The 23,729-nt window shown below is 44.9% G+C and overlaps 1 protein-coding gene across 1 annotated transcript in view; it reads left to right on the plus strand.

Moving 5' to 3' along the window:
* aig1 (androgen-induced 1 (H. sapiens)) overlaps window positions 1-23,729 on the plus strand; it is a 107,848-nt gene that overhangs the window by 77,353 nt on the left and 6,766 nt on the right. Inside the window, exons 4-5 of the mRNA XM_080200853.1 lie at window positions 11,708-11,823; window positions 21,942-22,105. Coding sequence (XP_080056979.1) covers window positions 11,708-11,823; window positions 21,942-22,105 — 280 coding nt within the window. The remainder of the gene's footprint in view (window positions 1-11,707; window positions 11,824-21,941; window positions 22,106-23,729) is intronic.

Consider the following 23,729-nt stretch of genomic DNA (forward strand, 5'->3'; position numbering starts at 1 on the left):
TTTTTGAATTCAAATTCCATCATCTGCCACTGCACCAGGCCATTTCCAACCTCTTATTTGACCCTCAACTAAGTTACATAAGAAATAGGAGCAGGAGTAGGCCATCTGGCCCTTCGAGCCTGCCCCGCCATTCAATAAGATCATGGCTGATCTGTCGTGGCTCAGTTCCACTTTCCCGCCCTCTCCCCATAACCCTTAATCCCCTCTCTTATCAAAAACCCATCAACCCGCTTCTTAAAAATATTTAGCGAGGCAGCCTGACCCTTTCACCTCTATCACTAAGATTGCCCACTTCTATCTCAATAATAATAGCCCTCACCTCCATCGTGCATTTTTTTATCTCCAAACTCCTAATGCCTTCCTGACAGGCCTCACATCTCCTACCCTCTGTAAACCTCAGCTCATCCAGAAGTCTACACTCTGATTCTATTCCACTCGTTCAAGTGCTCACTGGCCTACAATTCAAAAGCCACGTTCACATGTTGAAATCTCATCGTAGGCTTGTCCCTCCTCGCGTCTGTAGTTTCCCTCCTCATTAAAACCTTTGTTCCTCTGACTCGGACTTTGTGCATTTGTACGATTCCCATCTCCCCCACCACCATGAGTGCTCCAGCCTTGCAGTAGGCTGGGTCCCTTCTTCTGAAACAACTCCATAAACCCTTCCATCTCACAACTTCTCTTCTGTTAAGACTCCCCTTTAAAATTTGATTCATGGGATTCATCGAATGACGTCACATCGCAGGTGGCCATTCAGCCCACTGTGTTGATGCTGAACCTTTGAAAGGGCTATCAAATTAATTGCGCTCTTTTCTCATGGCCCCAGAAGTATTTTTCTTTCAAGTATTTATTCAATACCCTTTTGACAGTTAAAATTGAAGATAGCAACTACTCGCTGTGTTTAAAAAAAGTATCCTCGTGACACCTCGATGTCTTTTGTCAGTCACTTATTTTTGTCACGCCTCTGTTAGATAGCTTGAGATCTATTGAGTTTGCTCTGATTATACCTCTGAGACACACTCTGGGACATTTTTCTGTGTCAAAGACTGTAAATATAAATTGCTTTTAGCGATGATTGTTTGATATCCATAACATTGGAGAACAAAGATGGCAATCTGTTGTAGTAGTTTTTAAAAATGTTGTTTATCACATATTCTAATAGTGAGGTCTCCTTCAGATATTTTCCCTCTTTCACAATAATATTCGACTTCCTACAGATTATGTCAAGCACTCCCATGAGGTTGATTCTTCCTCTTGTTCTCATGAATGTCCTTTGCTGTGCTCTGGTGGATAGCTATTAACTTGTGGACACACAGTACTGGAACAGCACCACAATGCCAAAGATTTATTTTCAACGTGACGAGTTTAAATTCCCATTTGTGTTTTTGCAGAAGAATGTTCATTCACGCCAGTTTCAGACTCTGCGTTGGCTGCTGGGAGCCTCCTCTCCGGTCAGTCCCGGGTCATCACAAGGCTTCCCAAAGACAATTTTGCACAGTGCGCATTTTGCCAAACATTCCTAGGAATTTCCAAACAGGAAGAGGCTCCAGGGATTTGAAGAGTTGACAGAACAGAGGCCGCCCAACAAAGCAAACTGGAGAAACATGACCGTTTACCCTTTGCCTCCCTCTTTCCCACATCCACTTCCAGGGCAATCCATCAAAGCAGCACAGCAAAAAAGGGGATGGGTCAGATCCCTTTTCTCTCAGAGTCCGAGTCACTTGAATCCATCTGTTTTTTCAGTGTCAAAACAAAGATGATAGAATCAAACTGCACAGAAAGAGGTCATTCAGCCCATCGCACCTGGGCCAACTCTTTGGAGGAACTCTCTACTTAGTTTCAATCCCTTATTCGCTCCACATCTTCCGGCAATCTTTCTCTTTCCCTTTTCCACTATTTTACCCAATTCTTTTCCTTTGTTTATTTACTTATTTATTATTAGAGTCACAAATAGGCTTACATTAACACTGTAATGAAATTACTGTGACAATCCCCTAGTCGCCACAACACCGGCACCTGTTCGGGTACACTGAGGAAAAACTTAGCACCCTAACCAGCATGTCTTTCAGACTGTGGGGGGAAACTGGAGCACCCGGAGGAAACCCACACAGACACAGGGAGAACATGCAGTTTCCAAACAGACAGTGACCCAAGGTGGGAATCGACCCTAGTCCCCCAAGTGCTGTGAGACAGCAGCACTAACTACTGTGTCACCGTGCTGCCCTTAGTAACCGTTGAATCTGCTTTCACTGTCTGTTCTGGCAGTATATTCTTGTCTTCAAGCAAGTCTCCTCATCTTCCAGTTTTTCTATTGCTAATTATCTGAAAGCTCTGTGCTGTAGTTGCCAACCCTTACACAAATGGAAAACAGTTTCATCTGATCTAAATCCTGATTTGGACAGGTTGAGTGAGTGGGCAAATGCATGACAGATGCAGTGTAAAGTGGATAAATGTGAGGTTATCCACTTTAGTAGCAATAATTGAAAGGCAGATTATTATTTGAATGGGTGTAAATTGAGAGAGGTGGATACTCAATGAGATCTTGGTGTCCTTGTGCATCAGTTACTGAAAGTAAGCACTCAGGTAAGCAGACAGCAATGATATGTTGGCTTTCATAGCAAGAGGATTTGGATATAGGAATAGGGATGTTTTAATACGATTGTATTGGGTGTCGGTGAGGTCACATCTGGAGTGTTGTGTGCAGTTTTGGTGTCCTTTTCTGAGGAAGGATGTCCTCGCTAAAGAGGGAGCACAGTGAATGTTTACCAGGCTGATTCCTGGGATAGCAGGTCTGTCATATGAGGAGCGACTAAGTCGGTTAGGATTATATTCATTGGAGTTGCAGATGCTGGAAATCTGAAATAAAAACAGAAAATGCCAGAGAAACTCAGCAGGTCTGGTACCATCTATGGAATAAGAAACATTTTCTATAACTCATTATTAGATATTTGATATGTATTAAATGGATTTAAACTTACTCTTGGAGTCACGGGTCGTGAACATGCTTTCTCAGACGACAAAAGATATTTGGTATGTCCACTACGACTCTCACCAACTTTTACAGATGCACCATAGAAAGCATACTTTCTGGTTGTATCACAGCTTGGTATGACCCCTATTGGACTGCAAGGATCTACAAAGGGTCGTGAATGAAGCCCAATTCATCAGGCAAACCAGCCTCCCATCCATTGACTCTGTCTATACATTCCGCTGCCTCGGCAAAGCAGCTAACATAATTAAGGACCCCACGCACCCCGGATATTCTCTCTTCCACCTTCTTCCATCAGGAAAAAGATACAAAAGTCTGAGGGCATGTATGAACCGATTCAAGGGCAGCTTCTTCCCTGCTGCCGCCAGACTTTTGAATGGACCTACCCAGCATTAAGCTGATCTCTCTCTACACCCTAGCGGTGACTGTAACACTACATTCTGCACTCTCTCCTTTCCTTCTCTATGAACAGAATGTTTTGTTTGCATAGCGCGCAAGAAACAATACTTTTCACTGAATACTAATGCATGTAACAATAATAAATCAAATCAAATCAAGTGTAACTTAAATCCACAAAAATCCAACAATTTCAATTGTTAAATGCCTGAGCATCCACACTTCTGTAGGGTAGAGAGTTCCAAAGATACATAGCTTTTTAAGTGAAGGAATTTCTGCTACTCCTAAGTGGCCGTTATTCTGAGACAATGCCCCCAAACTCTCGGCTATCCAGCCTCTCAGCATCTCCTGCACTGAGCCTTCTTAAAGCTTTCAAATGTTTCATCGGAATCTCCTTCAATTCTTCGCACCTCCATGGGACTCTGCTCCATCTCTCCCCAGTGTTTAAACAACGTTCTACTGCCAAGAGACATTCTAATGAATCTCTGTTGCACACTTCCCAAGCTTAGATAAGGAGATCAAAGCTGTTCACAGCTCAAACACACAAAGATAATGTCAGGCGGATGTTAATTTGGCATCTGGTGCCATTCTTCCAAGAGCTTCGAATGAAACCGGGGCTTATGACTGTCTCAATGATTCCCCAGTACGAGTTTTCCAAACATTTTCACCACCTGGCAACTTGCAAGTTCAAAATTCATGATTTCCTTCACAGGGTGGACTCCGGCCACGTAGAACTTGCGCTCACAGAACCCCACAATGCAGAGGCCATTTGGCCCATCAAGACCACACCGCCTCTCCATCAGAGCATCTTTCCCTGGCTCTAACCCTTCGTGTTTACCCTAATCCCCTTAACTTACACATCTTGGGACACAAAGGGGCAAGTTAGCATGGCCAATCCGGCTAACCTGCACTTTTGGAGTGTGGCAGGTCACCGGAGCACCTGGAGGAAACCCACGCAGACATGGGGAGAATGTGCAGACTCCACACAGGCAGTAATCCAAGGCCGGAATTGAACCCATGTCCCTGTCGCTGTGAGGCAGCAGTGCTAACCACAGTACCTCCATGCCAGCCCAATGTTGCCGTTGAAATCACAGCAGGATTTTAGTGTACTCTCCCAGCAGTAATGTGGTTCTGACAGCTTGTTAATAAGGCCAAAGAGGTTTTATGTTAATAGAAAAAACAGCATTTTTTGTTTCTGTTAATAAATTGGGCAGAAGTGTGCAGCAAGTAAAGAAATGAATGGCACCACAGTTCGAATGTATTCCATCCTTGCATGTATTTGGTCGTGTTTTCCTATGGATGGGGCGGCCAAGGGAATCACAAGGAGTTCCGTGCGAGGGTAAGATCCCAAGCAGACACTGAAAGGGTGCAAGGGTGCATTATTCTTTCAAACAATTGCCTTAGTCTGAGGAGATAATGACTGTAGATAACAATCAAACTGTGCGGTTGTCTGAAAAACCCAGGAAGTTCTGCACCAGTCTCAGTCTCAGACTGCAAACTGAAAAGCAGATGTGTACTCTAAACCACTTGAAATCACAAACAGAATTTACAAGCTGAGGGAGGTGACAGCTTCATATCCTCTTTAACACTCTCTGTGCAACTGTGTCCCTTGCAGCATAGTTTTCTATTTTCTACTCAACACCCGCTTTCACCTCTCATTTTTACCTTCTTGTTCCTCCCATTGTCATCCTCTCCAGACTAAACCAGTGGGACTATAGCTCTCTGAGAGTCACAAATAAATCCAATAAGGAATTTGCAGTGGTTAGCACTGCTGCCTCACAGCAAGAAGTCTGACAACACCAGGTTTAAGTCCAACTAATTTATTTGATAGTAAACTCACAAGCTTTCAGGGTTAGCCCCTTCATCAGGTAAATGGAGAGTTCTGGCCTCAGACAGAGCATATAAAGCACACACAGTTTACAGATTACTGATTAGAATGTGAGTCTTTACAATTAACCTGCTATTCAAGTCTTAAAGAGGCTGACAATGTGAGTGGAAGGGGCATTGAGCACAGGTTAAAGAGATGTGTACTGTCTCCAGACAGTACAGTAAGTGAGGTTTTGCAAACCCAGGCAAGTCATGGGGGTTACAGATAGTGCGACATGAACCCGAGATCCCTGTTGAGACCACCCTCACAGGACCAGGGACCCAAGTTCAATTGCAGCCTTGGGTCACTGTCTGTGTGCAGTTTGCGCATTCTCCCCATGTCTGCGTGGTTTTCCTCCAGGTGCTTCTGTTTTCTCCCCCAGGTTAGGTGGATTGGCCATGCTAAATTGACTCTAGTGTCAGAGGGATTAGCAGGGTAGACATGTAGGGTTACAGGTGGGTTACTAGATGGGATTGTGGTCAGTGCTGACTCGATGGGCCAAATGGCCTCCTTCTGCACAGTAGGGATTCTATGATTCTATGAAAAACGATTGGAATTCTCCCATCCCTCCCGCCACTGGAATTCTAGTGGGCATGGGCTGGACCATTGGAAATGTCTGCTGATGTCAAGCAGGAATCTCTGGTTATCAGGCGAATCCCGCCAACAACTTTCCCCTGACAGTGGGAAAAATGTGGAACTCAGTACCAAAGGGAGTGGTTGAAGCAAATAGTATGATTGCATTGAAGGGGATGTTGATTACAGTATGAGGGAGAAAGGGTTGGAAAGACATACTGACAGGGTGAGATGAAGAAAGAAGAAAGATTATTGAAGCAGGAAGACCAGTATGGACCCATTGGACCAATCTAATTGTGAGGTGTTCTAAACAGTCCGATTTAATATTCAATGTTTTAAGTTTATTTATTGGTGTCACAAGTAGGCTTACATTAACACTGCAATGAAGTTACTGTGAAAATCCCCCAGTCGCCACACTCCAGCATCTGTTCGGGTACACTGAGGGAAAATTTAGCATGGTCAACCCATCTAACCAACATGTCTTTCCGACTGTGGGAGGAAACCAGAGCACCTGGAGGAAACCAATGCAGACACCGAGAGAACATGCAGACTCCACATAGACCCAAGCCAGGAATCAAACCCGGGTCCCTGGCACTGTGAGGCAGCAGTGCCAACCACCGTTCTACCCAGTCAGTCACATCCCTGCCTCTGAGCCAGAAGCTCCGAGTTTGAGTCCCGGTCCAGAACCTGACGGCCAAGCAAGGTGCCAAGCCGATCAATTATCAACCCTGCAGAAATCGGTCAAACAGATTGATTATCAACCTGCAAAATCTTTTCCATCGCACACCCACAGCAGGCAGTAAGAGCAGCGGAGATGAATGGCTGTGCTTGATGTGGAGTGGCGCCCTCAAGCGATAGCATTTGGCAACAGCCTCACAATCTGCTCCAGAAAAAAAAAAATCACCGGTGGAAACAGACTTAATCACTTGCTTTGTCTGCCTTGTGTACCACCAGCCGTGGGAAGAAAAGAAGAAGAATACCCAGTTATCTCTCTTAATGTGTGAGCTTCACAAAGAATGGGTGATGGGGCAAGAGATTGAGCCTTTACCAGTGTTGGCCTCCATCATTCTCTTTGCTAAAAGGTTGAAACACTGCCTCATTTTCTGACATTCTTTATTTGCCAGTGGAGGCAACATCCCAAATGTCACTCAATGTCTTCCGTGTTTGGCCCTGGCTGAGGTTAGAAACTCACCCACTGGGAAAGCACCACCTCAGAACCGTTTGTTGAGTGCTTCCATATTTATTGTACGTTGCTGTGCCAGGTCCACCTGGTAATGATTTCATGTTAAACGAATCCAATGAGTTTTATTAATACACATAGTAACTTAATACATACCAAACGATTGCATGTGTTTTTGATGTGTAATTACTGGAAAGGAATTTAACTTGTGGAGCATTTTGACCTTCGAGAGCCAAGTTTTCAATAGCTGCTGGAGTAGAAACGTATCAAGGGTGACGATGATTACTGACAAGCTGGTTTGCCAGTGATCACAAGATTATCAAAGGTGAAATAATCACAGGGATCCTCCCATCATTCTCGGTAACTGTGCTGGGAATGCCGTGGAAATCCACTTGCACAGTTCGTTCCCCAGGCTCCCCCTGGATCTGCTGTCGAATTAAGGGGCAACTAATTGGAGTAGTGTGTCCAATTCTGGGCATCACACTTTAAGAAAGTTGTGAAGGTCTTCGAGAGATTGTGAAAAGATTTACGAGAATGATTCCAGAGGTGAGGAACTTCAATTAGATGGATAGATTGGAGAAATCCCGGCGTTATTCTCCTTGCAAGATGTGAAAATGCCGGCGTTGGACTGGGGTGGGCACAGTAAGATGTCTCACAACCCCAGGTTAAAGTCTGACAGGTTTACGTGGAATCATGAGCTTTCGGAGTGCTGCTCCTTTATCAGGTGAGTGGAGAGTTGGGTTCACAAACAGGGTCTATATGTGCCATGTTTGTGAACCCAACTCTCCACACATCTGAGGAAGGAGCAGTGCTCCGAAAGCTCATGATTCCATATAAACGTGTTGTATTTTAATCTGGTGCTGTGAGACTTCTTACTGTGCCTTAGAAGATTGAGAGGGTTTGATAGAGGTGATTTTTAAATCATGTGGGGTCTGGACAGAGAAGATATGGAGAAACTGTTCCCATTGGTGGAATGGTTTGAAACCAGATATAAGATGATTGATAAAAGAATGAAAGGCAACATAAGGAAAATCTTTTTAAAGTGATGAGTGGTTGTGTTGGAGCTGGATTCACTCTGTGTGTGGTTAGGATCTGGAATGCACTGTCTGAGAGTGTGGTGGAGACAGAGTCACATAGTGAGTGATTAGGATCTGGAATGCACTGTTTGAGAGTGCGGTGGAGACAAGTCACACAGCGAGTGGTTAGGGTCTGGAATGCACTGTCTGAGAGTGTGGTGGAGACAGAGTCACATAGTGAGTGATTAGGATCTGGAATGCACTGTTTGAGAATTTGTTGGAGATGGATTCACTCTGTGTGTGGTTAGGATCTGGAATGCACTGTCTGAGAGTGAGGTGGAGACAGATTCACACAGCGAGTGGTTAGGGTCTGGAATGCACTGTCTGAGAGTGTGGAGGAGCCAGATTCACACAGTGAGTGGTTAGGGTCTGGAATGCACTGTCTGAGAGTGTGGAGGAGCCAGATTCACACAGTGAGTGGTTAGGGTCTGGAATGCACTGTCTAAGAGTGTGGTGCAGTTAGATGTAATCATGATTTTCAAAATGGAAAAAAAGTTTGTGTTATAAGACAAGAGAAGGAAAGTGGGACTAGTTCAAGTGCATTTGCAGAGAACTGACATGGACTCAATGGGCTGAATGGTCTCATGGTTGCATGATTCATGAGACCATAAGAATGAGGATCAGGTTGAGGCCATCCTGCACCTCAAGCTGGTTTGGCTATTCCATCAGATCATGCCTGTTGTGTGACTTAACTTGATGTACCTGACTTTTCCCCATATCCTAAGTTCCTTTGGTTAACAAAGAGCTATTCATCTTAGGGTTAAAATTAACAACAAAGCTGCTTTTTGCAGAGGTTATTTTGAAGCTTCCATCATACCGAATAGGGACAGGTGTCTCATCTCTTCACTCCTGAAAGATTGGGCTTTAACATTTATGCTATAGAAACAGAAAATAGGAGCAACAGGAGGCCATTCGGCCCATCGAGCCTGCTCCACCATTCATTGTGACCATGGCTGATCGTCCAACTTAATAGCCTAATCCTGTTTCCCTCCATATCCTTTGATTTCCTTCACCCTAAGAGCTATATCTCGGTCCTTCCTGAAAACATACAGTGTTTTGGCCTCAATTTCTTTCTTGGTAGTGCATTTCACAGGCTCCCCACTCCTTGGACGAAGACATTTCTCCTCATCTCTTTATAGGTTTCTATGAGATTCCCTCTCATTCTAAACAAATATAATCCTGACCAACTCAGTCTCTCCTCATATGTTAGTCCCGCCATCCAGGAATCAATCTGGTAAATCTTCTCTCCACTCCCTCTATCCTTCCTCAGATAAGGAGACCAAAACTGTGCACAGTATTCCAGGTGTGGTCTCACTAAGGCTCTGTGTAATGACATCCCTGCCCCTCTACGCGAAACCTCTCGCCATAAAGGCCAATACACCATTTACCTACTTTGCCACCTGCCCCAGCTGCATGCTTACCTTCTTTGCTCTCTCTGTTGCACTCTCCCCAATAAATATACTAAGGTGGAAACTCCCTAGTGGTTCCACAACCTCCTCCTCCTGGGTGGAAGAACAGAATGATTCACAAAGGGATGGTCTAATGTTGTGGTTGGAGCTCAATAGTTGAAGTTAGTCACCATCATCATCTGCTACTGATTGACTTTTGATTTTTGCCACATTTATGTGGCATCTTTTGAAAAATGTATTCAACTTATTAAAGAAAATGCTGGAAGTTCCAATCTGGTCAGTCAGTATCTGTGAAGATAAAAGATCGGTTATGATAATGGAAGATAAATTGTGGCAGTTACTATTGAACAGTATGGGAATTGGACCAAAGTCTGCCCACCATCTACAAGGCACACGTAGCAAAATGTTCTCCTCTTGCCTGGACAAGTACAGCTCCAACAACACTCAAGAAGATGGATACCAACCAGGATAAAGTAGTCCACCTGGTTGAAAACTCATCCACCATCTTATGTACTCATTCCCTTCACCATTTGCATTGATTGCCAGCAGTATGTATCTGTAGGATGCATTGCAGCAATACACAGATGTTCCTTCAACAGCACCTTCCAAAACCATCATCCCTACCATCTAGAAGGACAAGGGCACATGGGAACACCACCAACTGCAAGTTCCCCTCCACGACATTCACCATATCTCTTCCATTTGTTCATTGTCACCAGGTCAAAATCTCGGAATTCCTTCCTTAACAGTACCTCGGGGTTGGCTACACCATATGGCCTGCAGCAGCTCAAGTAGACAGCTCACCATCACCTCTCAAGGGGCAATCAGGGATGGGTGAGAAGATGCTTTCCTTGCTAACAATGCTCACATTCCAAGAATGAGCGCTTAAAAAAAAAAGTTTGGGAGGCAGCACTTTCTGTCTTTTCTCTTTATAGAGTCCTGCTGACCTGCTGTGCATTTCCAACACTTTCTGTTTTTATTTCAGATACCTAGCATTTGCAGTTTCTACTTTTGATTTCACTCTACATGCTCAAGGTGGCTTAATTGCCTGTTATTGTGCAGTGGGCGGTTAATGGGGAATGCTACGTGAGTTGTGCCTGGAGTGTAATTGCTGGCTGTCGAAAATAGTTTGGCATGCCAGTAAACAACAATAAACTTTCCAGCGGTTTTGACAATGCTCAGAAATTTGACCTTCATTTTCTGGTTTGTTTGCTGCCACACCTGTTAAATTTTGTCCTCCTGCACTAACAGGCTAAATTTATAATTTGATTGATTCTTTTTTCATATGTTTACATAAATTTATATCGGACTCCTCCAGCTTTCAAGTTCGACTGCACGTATTACCATATGGTAATATGGTTGAGATGGGTATAGAGGGATATGGGCCAAATGCAGGCAATTGGCACTAACTTAGTGGTAAAAACTGGGCAGCATGGACCAACTGGACTCAAGGGCCTGTTTCTACGCTATAAACCTCTATTTAATCCTCAGTATTCAGACTGCTGGAAGAAAGGTGGCAGAGGAAGGGACTTGTAGTTCTCTAGGGTGAGCCAGTGCACTTGTGTGTTTTTAATTCTTTTATAAGATGTGGACATCACTGCTAAAGCCAGCATTTGTGGACCATTCCAAAGTGCCCTTAGAAAGGTGGTGGTGAGTTGTCTTCTTGAACCAGCACAGTCCATCTGGTATCTATAGCCGTTTGGTACAACTGAGTGGCTTGTTAGGGGGGAGTTAAGAGTCAACCGCATTGCTGTGGATCTGGAGTCACATATAGGCCCGGGAAGGAGATTCCATCTCCCCAGGACAGTATGAGTAAACGAGATGGGTTGTTCCCTAATAATAGATCCATGGCACCATTACATAGAGTAGCTTTCAATTTCATATTTATTCATCAAATTTTAAGTTTCTACCCTACTTATACTGACATTACACTGGTACCTCTAGAAGAATGGAGATGCACCTTTAGCCTTGCTTAGATTTGAACTCATATTTCAAAAAAAATTAAACAAGACCTCTGGATTAATAGTGGAGTAACATTATCACTGCACCACCGTCTGCGTTTTGTATTGCTGAATGATTGTAAAAAATTTGATCAGAATCATTTCATTATGAGTGTTTTCTTCAATTTTTTAGGGTGGTTGATCTTTATTGCTAACGCACACATTTTTTGTTTCTCAGTGTGTTTACTCTTTCATTTTGTTCTCTTTTTTTTCCCCCCAGCACACCACAGTCCTCCCCTTCGTTCTAATTGAAATGAGGACGACACATTATCATTATCCCAATAGGAAGTCAGGCCAGGCTGCAGTTAGCATCTTTTCTACTGGATATATTTTATGGTAAGTAGCTCTACTTAACAGCACTGCCTTCACATCACCATTGAGTCATACGCTGCTATATTTGGATGCAACGAAGGCAATCATTACCAGCTCACATTTATGCTTTAATTGAGCTGAAACTTGAATTACATCTTCAGCCTTGAGGAAGTTTTAGTGTTCTCTGCTGCAAAGATTAAGAAGTACCCTCCAATACCTTCCAATGTTCCTACCCTGAGTTTTCATTCTGCCACTCCTGTTATAGTCCATGCACGAGGGCTGCCGAATTTTGCCAACCGTTCAGGCTTGTCCTGAATGTCTCCAGGAATTAAAAATTAATCCCCAGGACACTGCCGCCAGCAGCCCTGGGAGAAATAAATTCACAGCAAGGCATTAAAATGCATTGGTTTCATTTCCTTCTCTTCAAACAATTTTGTCTGATGGTTAAAATAAGGAAAAATACAACGGGGGCCAACGTTCTTATTTCCTGGTTATTCCTGTTTTTTCATTCAGGTATTGGAGATTGAGGGTGAGGAGAAAGATTGTTTTGACTGTATAAAGGCGGCACAGTGGTTAGTACTGCAGCCTTACGGTGCCAGGGACCCGGATTCGATTCCTGGCTGGGGGACCTAGGGGCACAGTGGTTAGCCTCACAGCGCCAGGGACCCCGGGTTCGATTCCTGTTAGGGTGGCATGGTGGCACATTGGTTAACACTGCTGCCCCGCTGTGCCAGGGACCCGGGTTCGATTCCTGTCTTGGGTCACTGTCTGTGCAGAGTCTGCGCACTCTCCCCGTATCTGCGTGGGTTTCCCCTGGGTGCTCCGGTTTCCTCTCACACTCCAAAGAAGTTCGGATTGGGTGGATCAACCGTGTTAAATTGCTCCTCAATGTCCAACAATGTCTAAATTAGGTGGATTAGCCATGGTAAATGTGTGGGATTACAGGGATGGTGGGGGCAGGGATGGAGGAGAGGGCCTGGGTAAGATAGTCTGTCACAGAATGGGTACACAGCTGTTGGGCTGAATGGCCTCTCCTGCATTGAGGGGATTCTGTGAATTATGCAGTTAAATCTGGAAGTATCACCTGCCAGCCAGCAGCCATTAGCTGTCAGTATTTGCTGTTGCTCTAGTTGTGACACTCTTGTTATCTAAATCAGAGACTGTGAGTCAAGTTCCACTCCAGAGACGTAAGCACAAAAATCAGGAATGAGAATCAGCAGGCCATTATGGGATCTTGCTGTGCACAAATTGGCTGCCACATTCCTTATGTTAAAATGATGACTGCATTTCACAGTTCCTCATTGGCTGCAAAGTGTTTCAGAAGGAGCCTGAGCTCATGGAGAAGTACAATAGCTCTTCACAGTTTCATTTTGCTCTTTGCTTCTTAAGGTAAAAAAGGTTATCAAATCCATTGGGCGGGGTCTGGTCGCATTGTGTCATGATTTTGTTCTGACTGCACCCAGGGCTAGAAGGAACTTGGAGGCAGGTTCCCATAAGCAAAGGAGCAGGGTGACAGAAGCAACATTTGAGCTGTCAACTATTTCTTCCAGCTCCCATGTCCTTTTTGATAAGAGTCCTTGGGCTTTTGGCTGAGATCAAGTGTGAGATCAGGTGCAATGCCTTTCAGCTTGGATCAAGTGTGTCCCTTTTGTGGGAGCCATGAATTGCAGTCAGTTTGAATTTGGATTGGCTTTTAGAGCGAGCAAAGAGATTGAGTCCACTCTGCACATTGGCTTTGTAACTCCGAGAAAGGAATAAAATTAAGAAGAAATAAAAGCAACGTTTTAAGTAACTTTGCTTTAATAACATAATCGAGTTAGGAGATACTGAGGGATGAGTGACACAAATAAGAGACCTAATTTGAGCGCTGCCATCTCAACACACATCCCACGCAACAATCCTGAAGTAGCGCAGACAAGGACTCTGTTAAAGCCTGATAGGCGGTGGATTATTTTAGACATTTTGAACAATGATTAACTCTGCAGGTTGTAATCAAGGTGCAGCAGCTCAGGATGAGTCAGCCCAGCTTTCAGTGCGGAGCAAGCAGGCAAACACAAACATGCCTTTTCCATTGTTATCTCTCCCTCTCTTGAAAACATTAACCCATGTCGGGGTACAGCTTCAGGAGATTTTAATTGCCCCCAGTGGGCCAGCACAAGGCAAGGGAGGGGTCCATTGGAATAACGGGCATCCCGTTGGATAGTGCTCCCAGTTGTAACCCCACTCTTTTGGGGAGGTGAGTGGGTCACCTGTAGGGAGGAAGTGGGGTCCTATTTTCAACATTCTGATTTGGCCCAAAGATGTCAGCTTGGCCTATTTTGGTGAGAGACTTTTCATTCTTTTACATAAATCCCTGGCCTTGTTAGGTTCACCAGCTGCTATCAGGCTCCCTCGTGCCCTCCCTATTAACATTGAGACACTTGATCGCGTATTCCAACAAGGAAAGAACCACACCTTAACCTGACCTTGCTGTCACCTGTGACCTTGTCATCTGCCATTTGAAAAATGATCCCCGTGGATCTCATTGAAGGAGATGGTGCACAGCTTTGGTCTCTGTACCTAAGAAAGGAAATACTTGCCAGCGAAGTGAGTGTAGTGAAGGTTCACCAGACTGATTCCTGAGATGGTAGGATTGTTGTGTGACAAGAGATTGGATTGACTTGGCATGTGTTCATTGGAGTTTAGAAGAATGAGATGGGACCTCTTGTTTAAAATTCTGACAGGATTGGACAGGCTGGATACAGGAATGATGTCTCCCCAGACTAGGGGTTCAAGGACAAGATGTTGTAGTCTCAGGATAGACGGTAGGCCATTTGGGACTGAGCTGAGAAGAAATGACTACGCGCAGAGAGTGCTGAGCTTCTGGAAATTGCTGCAAAAGAAAGCTGTGGAGGTCAAGTCACTGAATGCATTGATGAAAGAAATAAGTAGATTTCCAGGGTAGGACTTTCCGGTCCTACCCACTGGTGGGATGTTCCAGTCCGGCTGAAGTTGACCCCAAGAGATGGGACAGGCTAACCATGCAAACTGCCATTGGCTTTTGCAAGACTGGAAGTTCCCATTGCCATAAGAGAATTTGCCAGGAAAAGGGTGGGGAAGAGCCGGGGGGCCAGAGGGGGGTGGGGGGGAAGTGGAAGCAGAAGATTCTGAGCCTAGACTCTAAAGATGCCAAGGAAAATAGGGAGAGTGCAGAAGTACGGCATTGCAATAGAAGATCAGCTATGATTAGAATGAATGACAGAGCAGTCTCGATGGGCTGAATGGCCTACTCCTGCTCCTTTTTCCTATGTTTCCATGTACGATCGAAATGTCAGCCCTGGTGTTCTGGCCAACGTTCCTCACATGAGCAACATCATCAAAATAAATTAACTGGCCATTCAACTGATTTGCTGTTTCTGGGATCTTCCGTACACAAAGTGATGGCTGTGTTTTTCCCACATAGCGGCCACTGCATTTCAAATACAACTTTATTACTTGTGAAGCATTTTGGTGCTTTGTCAGGATATAAAGGACACAAGAACTAGGAGCAGGAGTAGGTCATCTAGCCCCTCAAAGGGACCAAACAAATGCAAGTTCTTTTCTTGCATCAACCGGGAGCAGGAAACACGAACAAATCTTCCTCAAACACAATCCTACAATTTCAAAGGAACAAGTAGTAACAACTCAGGTAATATTGGAACCAGGAGGGTGTGCGGCACAGTGGATTAGCGTCTCTGCCTATGAGTCAGAAGCTCTGGCTTCAAGTCCAACTCCAGGACCCGATGGCCAAATGATGTTCATAACATGGCCAAACAGATTGATGGGATTTTCCAGGCACGCTCATCCCAAGATTGGAAAATCCCACCCGAGGTCAACAGATCTTTGCATGGTCCTGTCCCGTTTGCTATGATACCCGTGGCGGGTGGGACGGGAAAATTCCGCCTTGAACGTCATCTTGGAAAATCCTTCCAAACATGCCAATGGCTGGTGGTAAGAGTGGGAGAGAGTCCTGGTTCGCCATGCTTGATATGAAGTAGTGCCCCTCAAGCTATAAGATGCAGGCGACAGACCAGCGACTTTCTCCAGGAATCACTAGCTATGGGAACAGACAAAACTCTGTCTTGGTGCATCCCTTGGAGCGGGAAGAAGATTGGAATATCACTATTTCCTCAAGAAATACAATTGTTGCTTTTGCTTTTCTCTCCTCTGTCCTTTGACATTTGACCTGACCTGCACCATTAGCAGGGGAGCAGATGTTAGCTGCGGTAGGAAACCTTGAGTAGAAGCACAGAGCGTGCAGTGAGTTAAAGAGAGAAAAATAAACCTCTGATTGCCAACAGGTTCTGGTCTGATTTCCACTTCACTTCTTACAGGATGTTAAGGGTCTCAGTGTTTAATTAAGCAGCACTGTGAGAATGCTCCAGGCACCCAGAACAGTCACTGCACAAACTGCGATAGATGTGGCAGGTTACAACACAAACACCAAGCCTGCACGTTGCCGTGCTCACTGCATTCCTGCATCTTAAGAGACCATTCAACCAGGCAGTCCTGCCAAGAATATCTCATCTGGGGATTGAGTCTTCAAACTACCAATTTACAGCTGAAACAGTGTAAGCGATCACTGCAGTTTCCAAAACTACCAAAAACATGAGAACACACTAAACAAGAGAAGGCCACTCAACTTGGGCGGCATGGTAGCACAGTGGTTAGCACTGCTGCCTCACAGCGCAGAGTTCAATTCTGGCCTCGGGCCACAGTCTGTGTGGCGTTTGCACATTCTCCCCGTGTCTGTGTGGGTTTCCTCCGGGTGCTGCAGTTTCCTCCCACAATCCAAAGATGTGCAGGTTAGGTTGATTGGCCATGCTAAATTGACTCCGGTGTCAGGGAATTAATGGTAAATGTGCGAGGTCACAGGAATAGGGCTGGATGGGATTGTGGGGCGGACACAGTGGGCTGAATGGCCTCATTCTGTACTATAGGGAGTCTATGATTCTAACTCATCAAAACTCCTATTTATTTAATTTCACAACCTCAGGAAGTTCCATCACGTTTTATACCAAATTCAGCAATTTTTGAAGGGCAGTCAAGGTAGTAATGTAACCAAGGTTTCTAATTCCACAGGACATGTGCTGTCTGACTCTCTCTCAAACCTTGATCCTTGTCTATAAGTCCCTCTGTGCCCTTTGTTGCTGTAGGGTCAGGAATCTTTGAGAGTGATGGAAGCTCAGTTGATGAGGATATTTGAAACTGAGTTCATTGTATTTTCAGGTCCGAAACAAATGGAGGGGATATGGGGATAGGGCTGGGAAGTGGAGTTGAGGGAGAAGTGGAGGAGATGCTCGGTGAGCCATATGGCTTCCTCCTGTTCCTATGAACTTATGTTCTCATCTCTGCAATCTCCAGTAAATTTCCATTTCCAAGATACTAACCACTTGTGCATTTCCCTGTCCTCTCCACCTTCTCAAATATCAGCAGAATCTGTGTCCTCACAGCTCTGACTTCACCTGTGTTGAGGACTGTGAGATGCCGCATAGTCCCCTGTAGATCCCTGGAACGATCCACTGGTAAAAATGATCCCCTGTGCATCTCTGGAATGATCCACTGGTATTGAGTGTGGTGGTGACCTTCAAGGACACCAGGAGGGAATTTCTTCCCAGTCCATGGGCAGAACATGGCAGCTATGACCTGCCAGATCTCTTAACAAGCTTGGGTCATATGACCCGCCAGATCTCTTGGGTCATCTATGGGCTAAGTTTTGTTTTCTGTCAACTCTGACCTTGTAAAATTCATGTATGTTAGTTTTTGACTGCAGTTAAATCCAAGCTTGTTTGAATTGCATTTACTCCAGCTTTGCTTATCAGTTTCTCAATCAGATTCCCCCAGTTTTTTACAGGATAACCTGCATTTCCCAAAACTAAAAGTTATATTCCAAAACAAATGAATTATGAACTCGATATTTTCAAAAATAATGCCAACAAGGTGCATTGATGTAATGGCTCTAACACAGAAAACAACTCCGTATTTTTATAAACTGAGAACCATTCTGCAGAGACATCCACATTTAGGGCAGTATGGTGCCACAGTGGTTAGCACTGCTGCTTCACAACTCTAGGGACAAGGGATTGATTCCTGACTTGCGTCGCTGTCTGTGTGGAATTTGCACATCCTCCCCACATCTGCAGGGGTTTTCCTCTGGGTGCTCTGGTTTCCTCCCTGCAGATTAGGTGCATTGGGCCATGCCAAATTGCTCCTTAGTCCCAGGATGCGAAAGTTAGAGGGCTTAGCAGGGTAAATGTGTGGATTTACGGGAATAAGGCCTAGGCGGGATTGTGGTCAGTGCAGACTCCATGGGCTAAATGGCCTCCTTCTGCGCTGTAGGGATTCTATTTGGGTGTCCTCTCTCTTCAGGTACCATGTCTCAAGAAGGAATTGGCAAGCATGGACTTCCATTGGATTGGTCTATGATTATGCTTGGCAAAGAATAGCTGTGACTTGCCACTTATCAAGTGTTGGGAAGCAGGCAGCCAGATGTTTAATTTGGTTGATGGGAAGGGGCGATGGCTTAGAGAAGGCATGAGGGGTTGAACAGAAAGCAGAGAGCATGGTTTCTTTAAAATAAAAATCACATGTTGAAGCTGAGCGAGTACCACAGAGTGAACTGCTGCTCACACTCCTACCCGAAACTTCAACAAAGACATCCACCGCCATGAAGTCAGTCACTCCCCTGTGTTCCTGTCTGGCTGTTGCCCAATGGATTTGATGGGGGAGGATAAATCTAGGGAATTGAATCATTGATGAGATCAAGTTCAGGAACCAAGGCAACAGTTTAAACTTTTATTGGCAACTATCTCCTGAACGTACTGTACAGCACGCCCACCAATCAGACAAAACCTCAGACCAAAAGTTAATTATCCACTCGTTCAAGTGTTTCTGCCCTGCCGGCATTACATTTTGTGCTCATAAATCTTTTGTACACGGACATGGTGAATTAAGGACATTTACTTTGGACTAAATTTAGTGAAAGGTTTTGTGTCAGGCTAGATCTTTGCTCTTTAATCATTAATCGTATGATGGGTTTAGATGAAGAAGGCCTTTTGCTCTTTCCAGAATAGAACTCTAAACTGGTGAGGCGTGCATACCCTCTGTGTTCCAGGAGAGAGTTATTGTCTTTAACCACGGGAAAGGGAAGCCTGAAAGCTGCCAAGGAATCTCACTGACATCATTCCATGTTAAGGTAGCTCTTCCGAATGCCGTGGCGAGTATATCAGATGTTGCGAGAGGGCATCAGAACCACCGGGGAGAAAAGACAGGGCCTCGTTCAGGCGGTGAACAATTAGTGTTGGAACTCGGGGAACTCCATTTACACTGCTTTTGCTGGTTTCTTTTAATCTCATCACAGCATCGAGGTGTCACTGGTTAGGCCAATATTTATTGACCATCTCTAACTGCCCCTTGAGAAGCTGGTAGTTAGCCACCTTCTTGAACTGCTGCAGTCCATGGGGTGTAGGTACATCCACAGTGCTGTTAGGGAGGGAGTTCCAAGATTTTGACATGGCCACAATAAGGGAGCAGTTCCAAGGCAAGATAGTGTGTGATTTGCAAGTGGTGGTGTACCCACGTAGCTGCTACCCTTGTTCTTCTAGGTGCCTTCCCTCCTTTATCAATAAGGCCTCCTGCATTGCATCCGTGATCCTGCATGGAACCCTCTCTTTCCCCAGTGTTCCACTCCCCTCATTTAGCATTGCGGTATTCAGTAGCCGTTATTGAGTCCAACATTCCTTCCAGGTGGACAGACTGCCTTTAAGAACAGAAAGCTGGCTGGACCATGTGATTTTAACATGTGCTGAGCGTGGCAGTCGCTCAGTCAAAGTTGCTATCGTGTAAATGATATGGCAACACCAAATTAGCATGCTGCGCACCTCCAGTAACTGACACGGAGAGATTGCGAACCATAACACGCATAACAGAGAATAAGGAATCAGCAGCCCAGTTCGACAACCCTCATGATTTTTGGAGAATTAGTGAGAGCTGTGGGATTGGGAACTCCAAGCTGTTCCAGATCCAACTGGTCTTCATGTATTGCTGGAGTCAGCAGATTGAAGGTGAGTGTGCCAGGCTATGACACAACATGCGTGGGAGGAAAATGGATTTCTGCGAACCATGGATAAGCTAAATTGTATTTTTATTTGTTTTAATAAAACAACACCTGGGGACAACAGCATGAGAGGAGGTAGACTATTACACCAATAAACAGAGACAAATGACTTCAATAGTTGTGTAGCCTCACACATGAACTTGCCACCCACAGCATTACACAGCTTCTATCAATCTCATTCACAACTGGTGTTGAATTGACGCACTTCCTGTCATTGTGTTTTGGTGGGGGCGTGGGGCAGAGTATAACAGGTCTTAGATGACTTGCTTGTTAACCCAGACTGAAAACTTTAATTTGCAAAGAGCAGAATCTCGCTTTCAGTTTGTTTCACTGGAAGGCAAGCTGAAGATGTGTTTGTGCACCGTTTGGTCTGTTAAGGTTTGATCTCAGTCCCAGTCGAGGAATCTAACTTTACATCCACCCTTTAGTGAGGCGGCAGGATCTGGTTGGAAACTGGAAGGTTGAGCCTCGCTAATGAGCCCAGTCATACTCCTGGAACCTTTATCACACGACCTCCTGCCTCCAACTGCCCCACATGGCCAGACAGCCTATTTTGCCTCCCAACACCACTATTTTTTTAAAAATTCATTTGTGGGACATGGGCATCACTGGCTGGCCAGCATTTATTGTCCATCCTTCGTTGCCCAGAGGCAGTTGAGAATCAACCACATTGCCACCAGATAAAGATGGCAGGTTTCCCTCCCTAAAGGACATGAGTGAACCAGATGGGTTTTTCCGACAATCGACAATGGTTTCACGGCCGCCAGCAGATTCTTAATTCCAGATATATTTTATTGAATTCAAATTCCACCATCTGCTGTGGAGAGATTCGAACAAGGGACCCCAGAACATTAGCTGAGTTTCTGGATTGATAATACCACTGGTGTTTCCACTACATTTCTCCCCTTGTGTTATCATTGAATGGTACAGCACAAAAGGGGGCCATTCAGCCTGTCCAACCTGGGTTGGCCCTTTGAAAGATCTATCTGTTTAATTCTTTGATATTTCCACACAGCCTGCCAAAGTCCTCAGGTAGCTTCCCTGAAAAATACCACTTTTCCTCATTTTTTTCCCCAAAGAAGCTTTTCCTGCAGCTGCAAATGACCTTGCAATGACTGTATTCTGACTGTATTTTAACTCGGGCCTGAGCTAGGGTGAACCCGCGATGCCTTCCGCTGGAGCCAGCCATAGGCAGGTGAAGCTTTACTTTGTGTTACTGGGACGGTAACAGTCCTTTACCATTGCTTATCATTGGAATCACAGAATCCCCACAGGGCAGAAAGCGGCACTGTATTCAAGGATCTGAGACAAATGCAGGGAAATGGAATTCGCGTGCCTTCAGTGGTAGATATTGTCAGTGCAAATCCAATGGGCCAAAGTGCCTTTACTTCATTGTATGACTCTATGGGCAAGTTTTTATGGCCTAGGTCATCCCGAAACCGCAAAATCCCACCCAATGTTAACGGACTTTCCCATTCTCTGCCCCTCACCCTCTCTGATTCCCGTGGTGCGCGGGCTGGTAAAATTCCAGCCAATGACTCCATGGGGCAAATTTTTCGGTTCCGCCCACCACGGGAATCATGAGGGTGGACCGTGGTGAGGTCTGTTAGCCACGGAGGGATTTTCCGCTTTCAAAGCGAACTTGGCCAAAAACTCCCACCCTGTGACTCTATCGAGTCTGCACTGACTCTCCACAGCAGATCATCTTACCCAGGCCCTATCCCTCTAACTCCATACATTTACTCATCTAATCTCCTTAATCTAAATATCTTGAGACAATGAGGAGCAATTTAGCCTGGCCAATCCAACTAACCTGCACAACTCTGGAGCATGAGAGGAAACTGGAGCACCCAGAGGAAACCACGTAGACATGTGGAGAAGGCGCCGATTCCACACAGAGAGGCACCCGAGGTTGAAACTGAACCCGGGTCTCTGGCGCTGTGAGGCAACCGTGTGCATTCATGCCAGAAGGTTTCACTGTGTGCGTTTCCTTGTTTCTCTCTCCTAGGATTTGTTGGATCCACCACGTGACAGGAATGTGGGTCTATCCGCTGCTCGACTACCTGTCAACCTTCCTGAAGATTGTTGTCTTTGTGGCCTCGCTGGTTGCTATCAATGTATTTTATGTGATGGGTGAGATATTAAACAGCTTCATCTGGGAAAAGTCAAGATGTAAGTATTGCCATTGCTTAGACTTTGTTTCAATCTTCTTGGTTCAAAACACAAGAAACCAGTTCATGATTCACTAATGTAATGGTATATTTCCACTCTGAGCTGACCAAATAGCTGAGAAACACAGCGATATAAGCCAATCTACTACTGGAAATATTCATTGCAGGCATCACTATTCATTTATTATTCTTCTCAAGCCACATGTCTATAAGTTAACTCATATTTGTTTCATTTCTAGGGGAATACCTGTCCCATTTTGGGCTAATCAATTTTTGGGAGGTTTCAGTTCATGAGGGCCAGAATAGAACACAGATATCACAGTGACTATCATCTACTTAGATGTTAGAAATAGTTATTCTGGTAACATCAAAGTTTTTGAAACAAGTATTTGAAATAATTGTAGTTAAAAGTTGTCAAAGATTTAAGTATTGCCTTTTCCCAATCTTCTTCACTTTCTTGTCAACCTGTTACTTTCTTAAAAATCAATTTATTTTATTTTTCCATCTAACCTATTTTTTGAGGATTTTTCTGATATTGAAAGTTTAAAAAAAAAACAGCCAAACACAGTCAGAAACTGTCGAGAAAACAGATTTGTTGAGTCATGAATGGATATGATGAATTATTGAAAGAGGCCATTCAGCCCAGCATGTGTGTGATGTCTCTTTGGAAGAGCTGTGTAATCACAGAGTACTACAGGGCAAAACAGGCCCTTTGGCCCAGCGAGTCTGCACTGGCGCATGAAAGGTTCGATCTGCCAGCCTAAACTCATTTTCAGCACTTGGCCCACATCCTTGAATGTTACGATGTGCCAAGTGCTCACCCAAGTACTTTTTAAAGGATGTGAGGCGTCCTGCCTCCACCACCCTTCCAGGCAGTGCATTCCAGATTGTCACCACCCTCTGGGTGAAAACATTCTTCCTCAAATCTCCCCTAAACTTCCCACCACTCACTTTTAACTTGTGTGCCTCATAACTGAGCCTTCGACGAAGGGGAACAGCTGTTCCTTATCCACTCTGTCCATGCCCCTCATAATCTTGTACACCTCGATAAGGTTGCCCGTCTGCTCCAGGGAAAACAGCCCAAGCCTATCCAACCTCTCTTTATAGCCAAATGTTCCATCCTAGGCAGCATATTAGATCCAATCTCCTGTTCTTCCTCCATAACCTTGCAGATTTTCACTCCTTCAAACATTTATCTAAGTCCCTCTCGAAAGAAATGACTGAATCTAACTCCACTATCCTTTCAGGCAGCACATCTCCGATCATAACAACTCGCTTACTTCATCACTGATCACTTTGCCAATCACACTGAACCTTTGGTTAGCCATTTCTAAGTCATTTTCTCAATCCTTCCTGGCAAAGATGACCACGTTCCTCATCTGGGGTGTCTGGTAGGATTCCAGTGGGTACGTACAGAGCTGCTCAGGTGCCAGGAAGGTTCTGCTGCAATTAGGACAGCATGCAGCAGACATTTTGGATGAGTTTCCAGCTTGGGATCTCCTGTCTTTGTGTGTTCTCCCTGCCTCTGCCAGGGCACAGTGGCACGTGGTTAGCACTGCTGCCTCACAGTGCCTAGGACCCAGTTTTGATTCCCGGCTTGTCTATGCAGAGTCTGCATGTTCTCC

Source organism: Carcharhinus amblyrhynchos, chromosome 12, assembly GCF_965287045.1.
Source record: "Carcharhinus amblyrhynchos chromosome 12, sCarAmb.v2.hapA, whole genome shotgun sequence".
Lineage (NCBI taxonomy): Eukaryota > Metazoa > Chordata > Chondrichthyes > Carcharhiniformes > Carcharhinidae > Carcharhinus > Carcharhinus amblyrhynchos.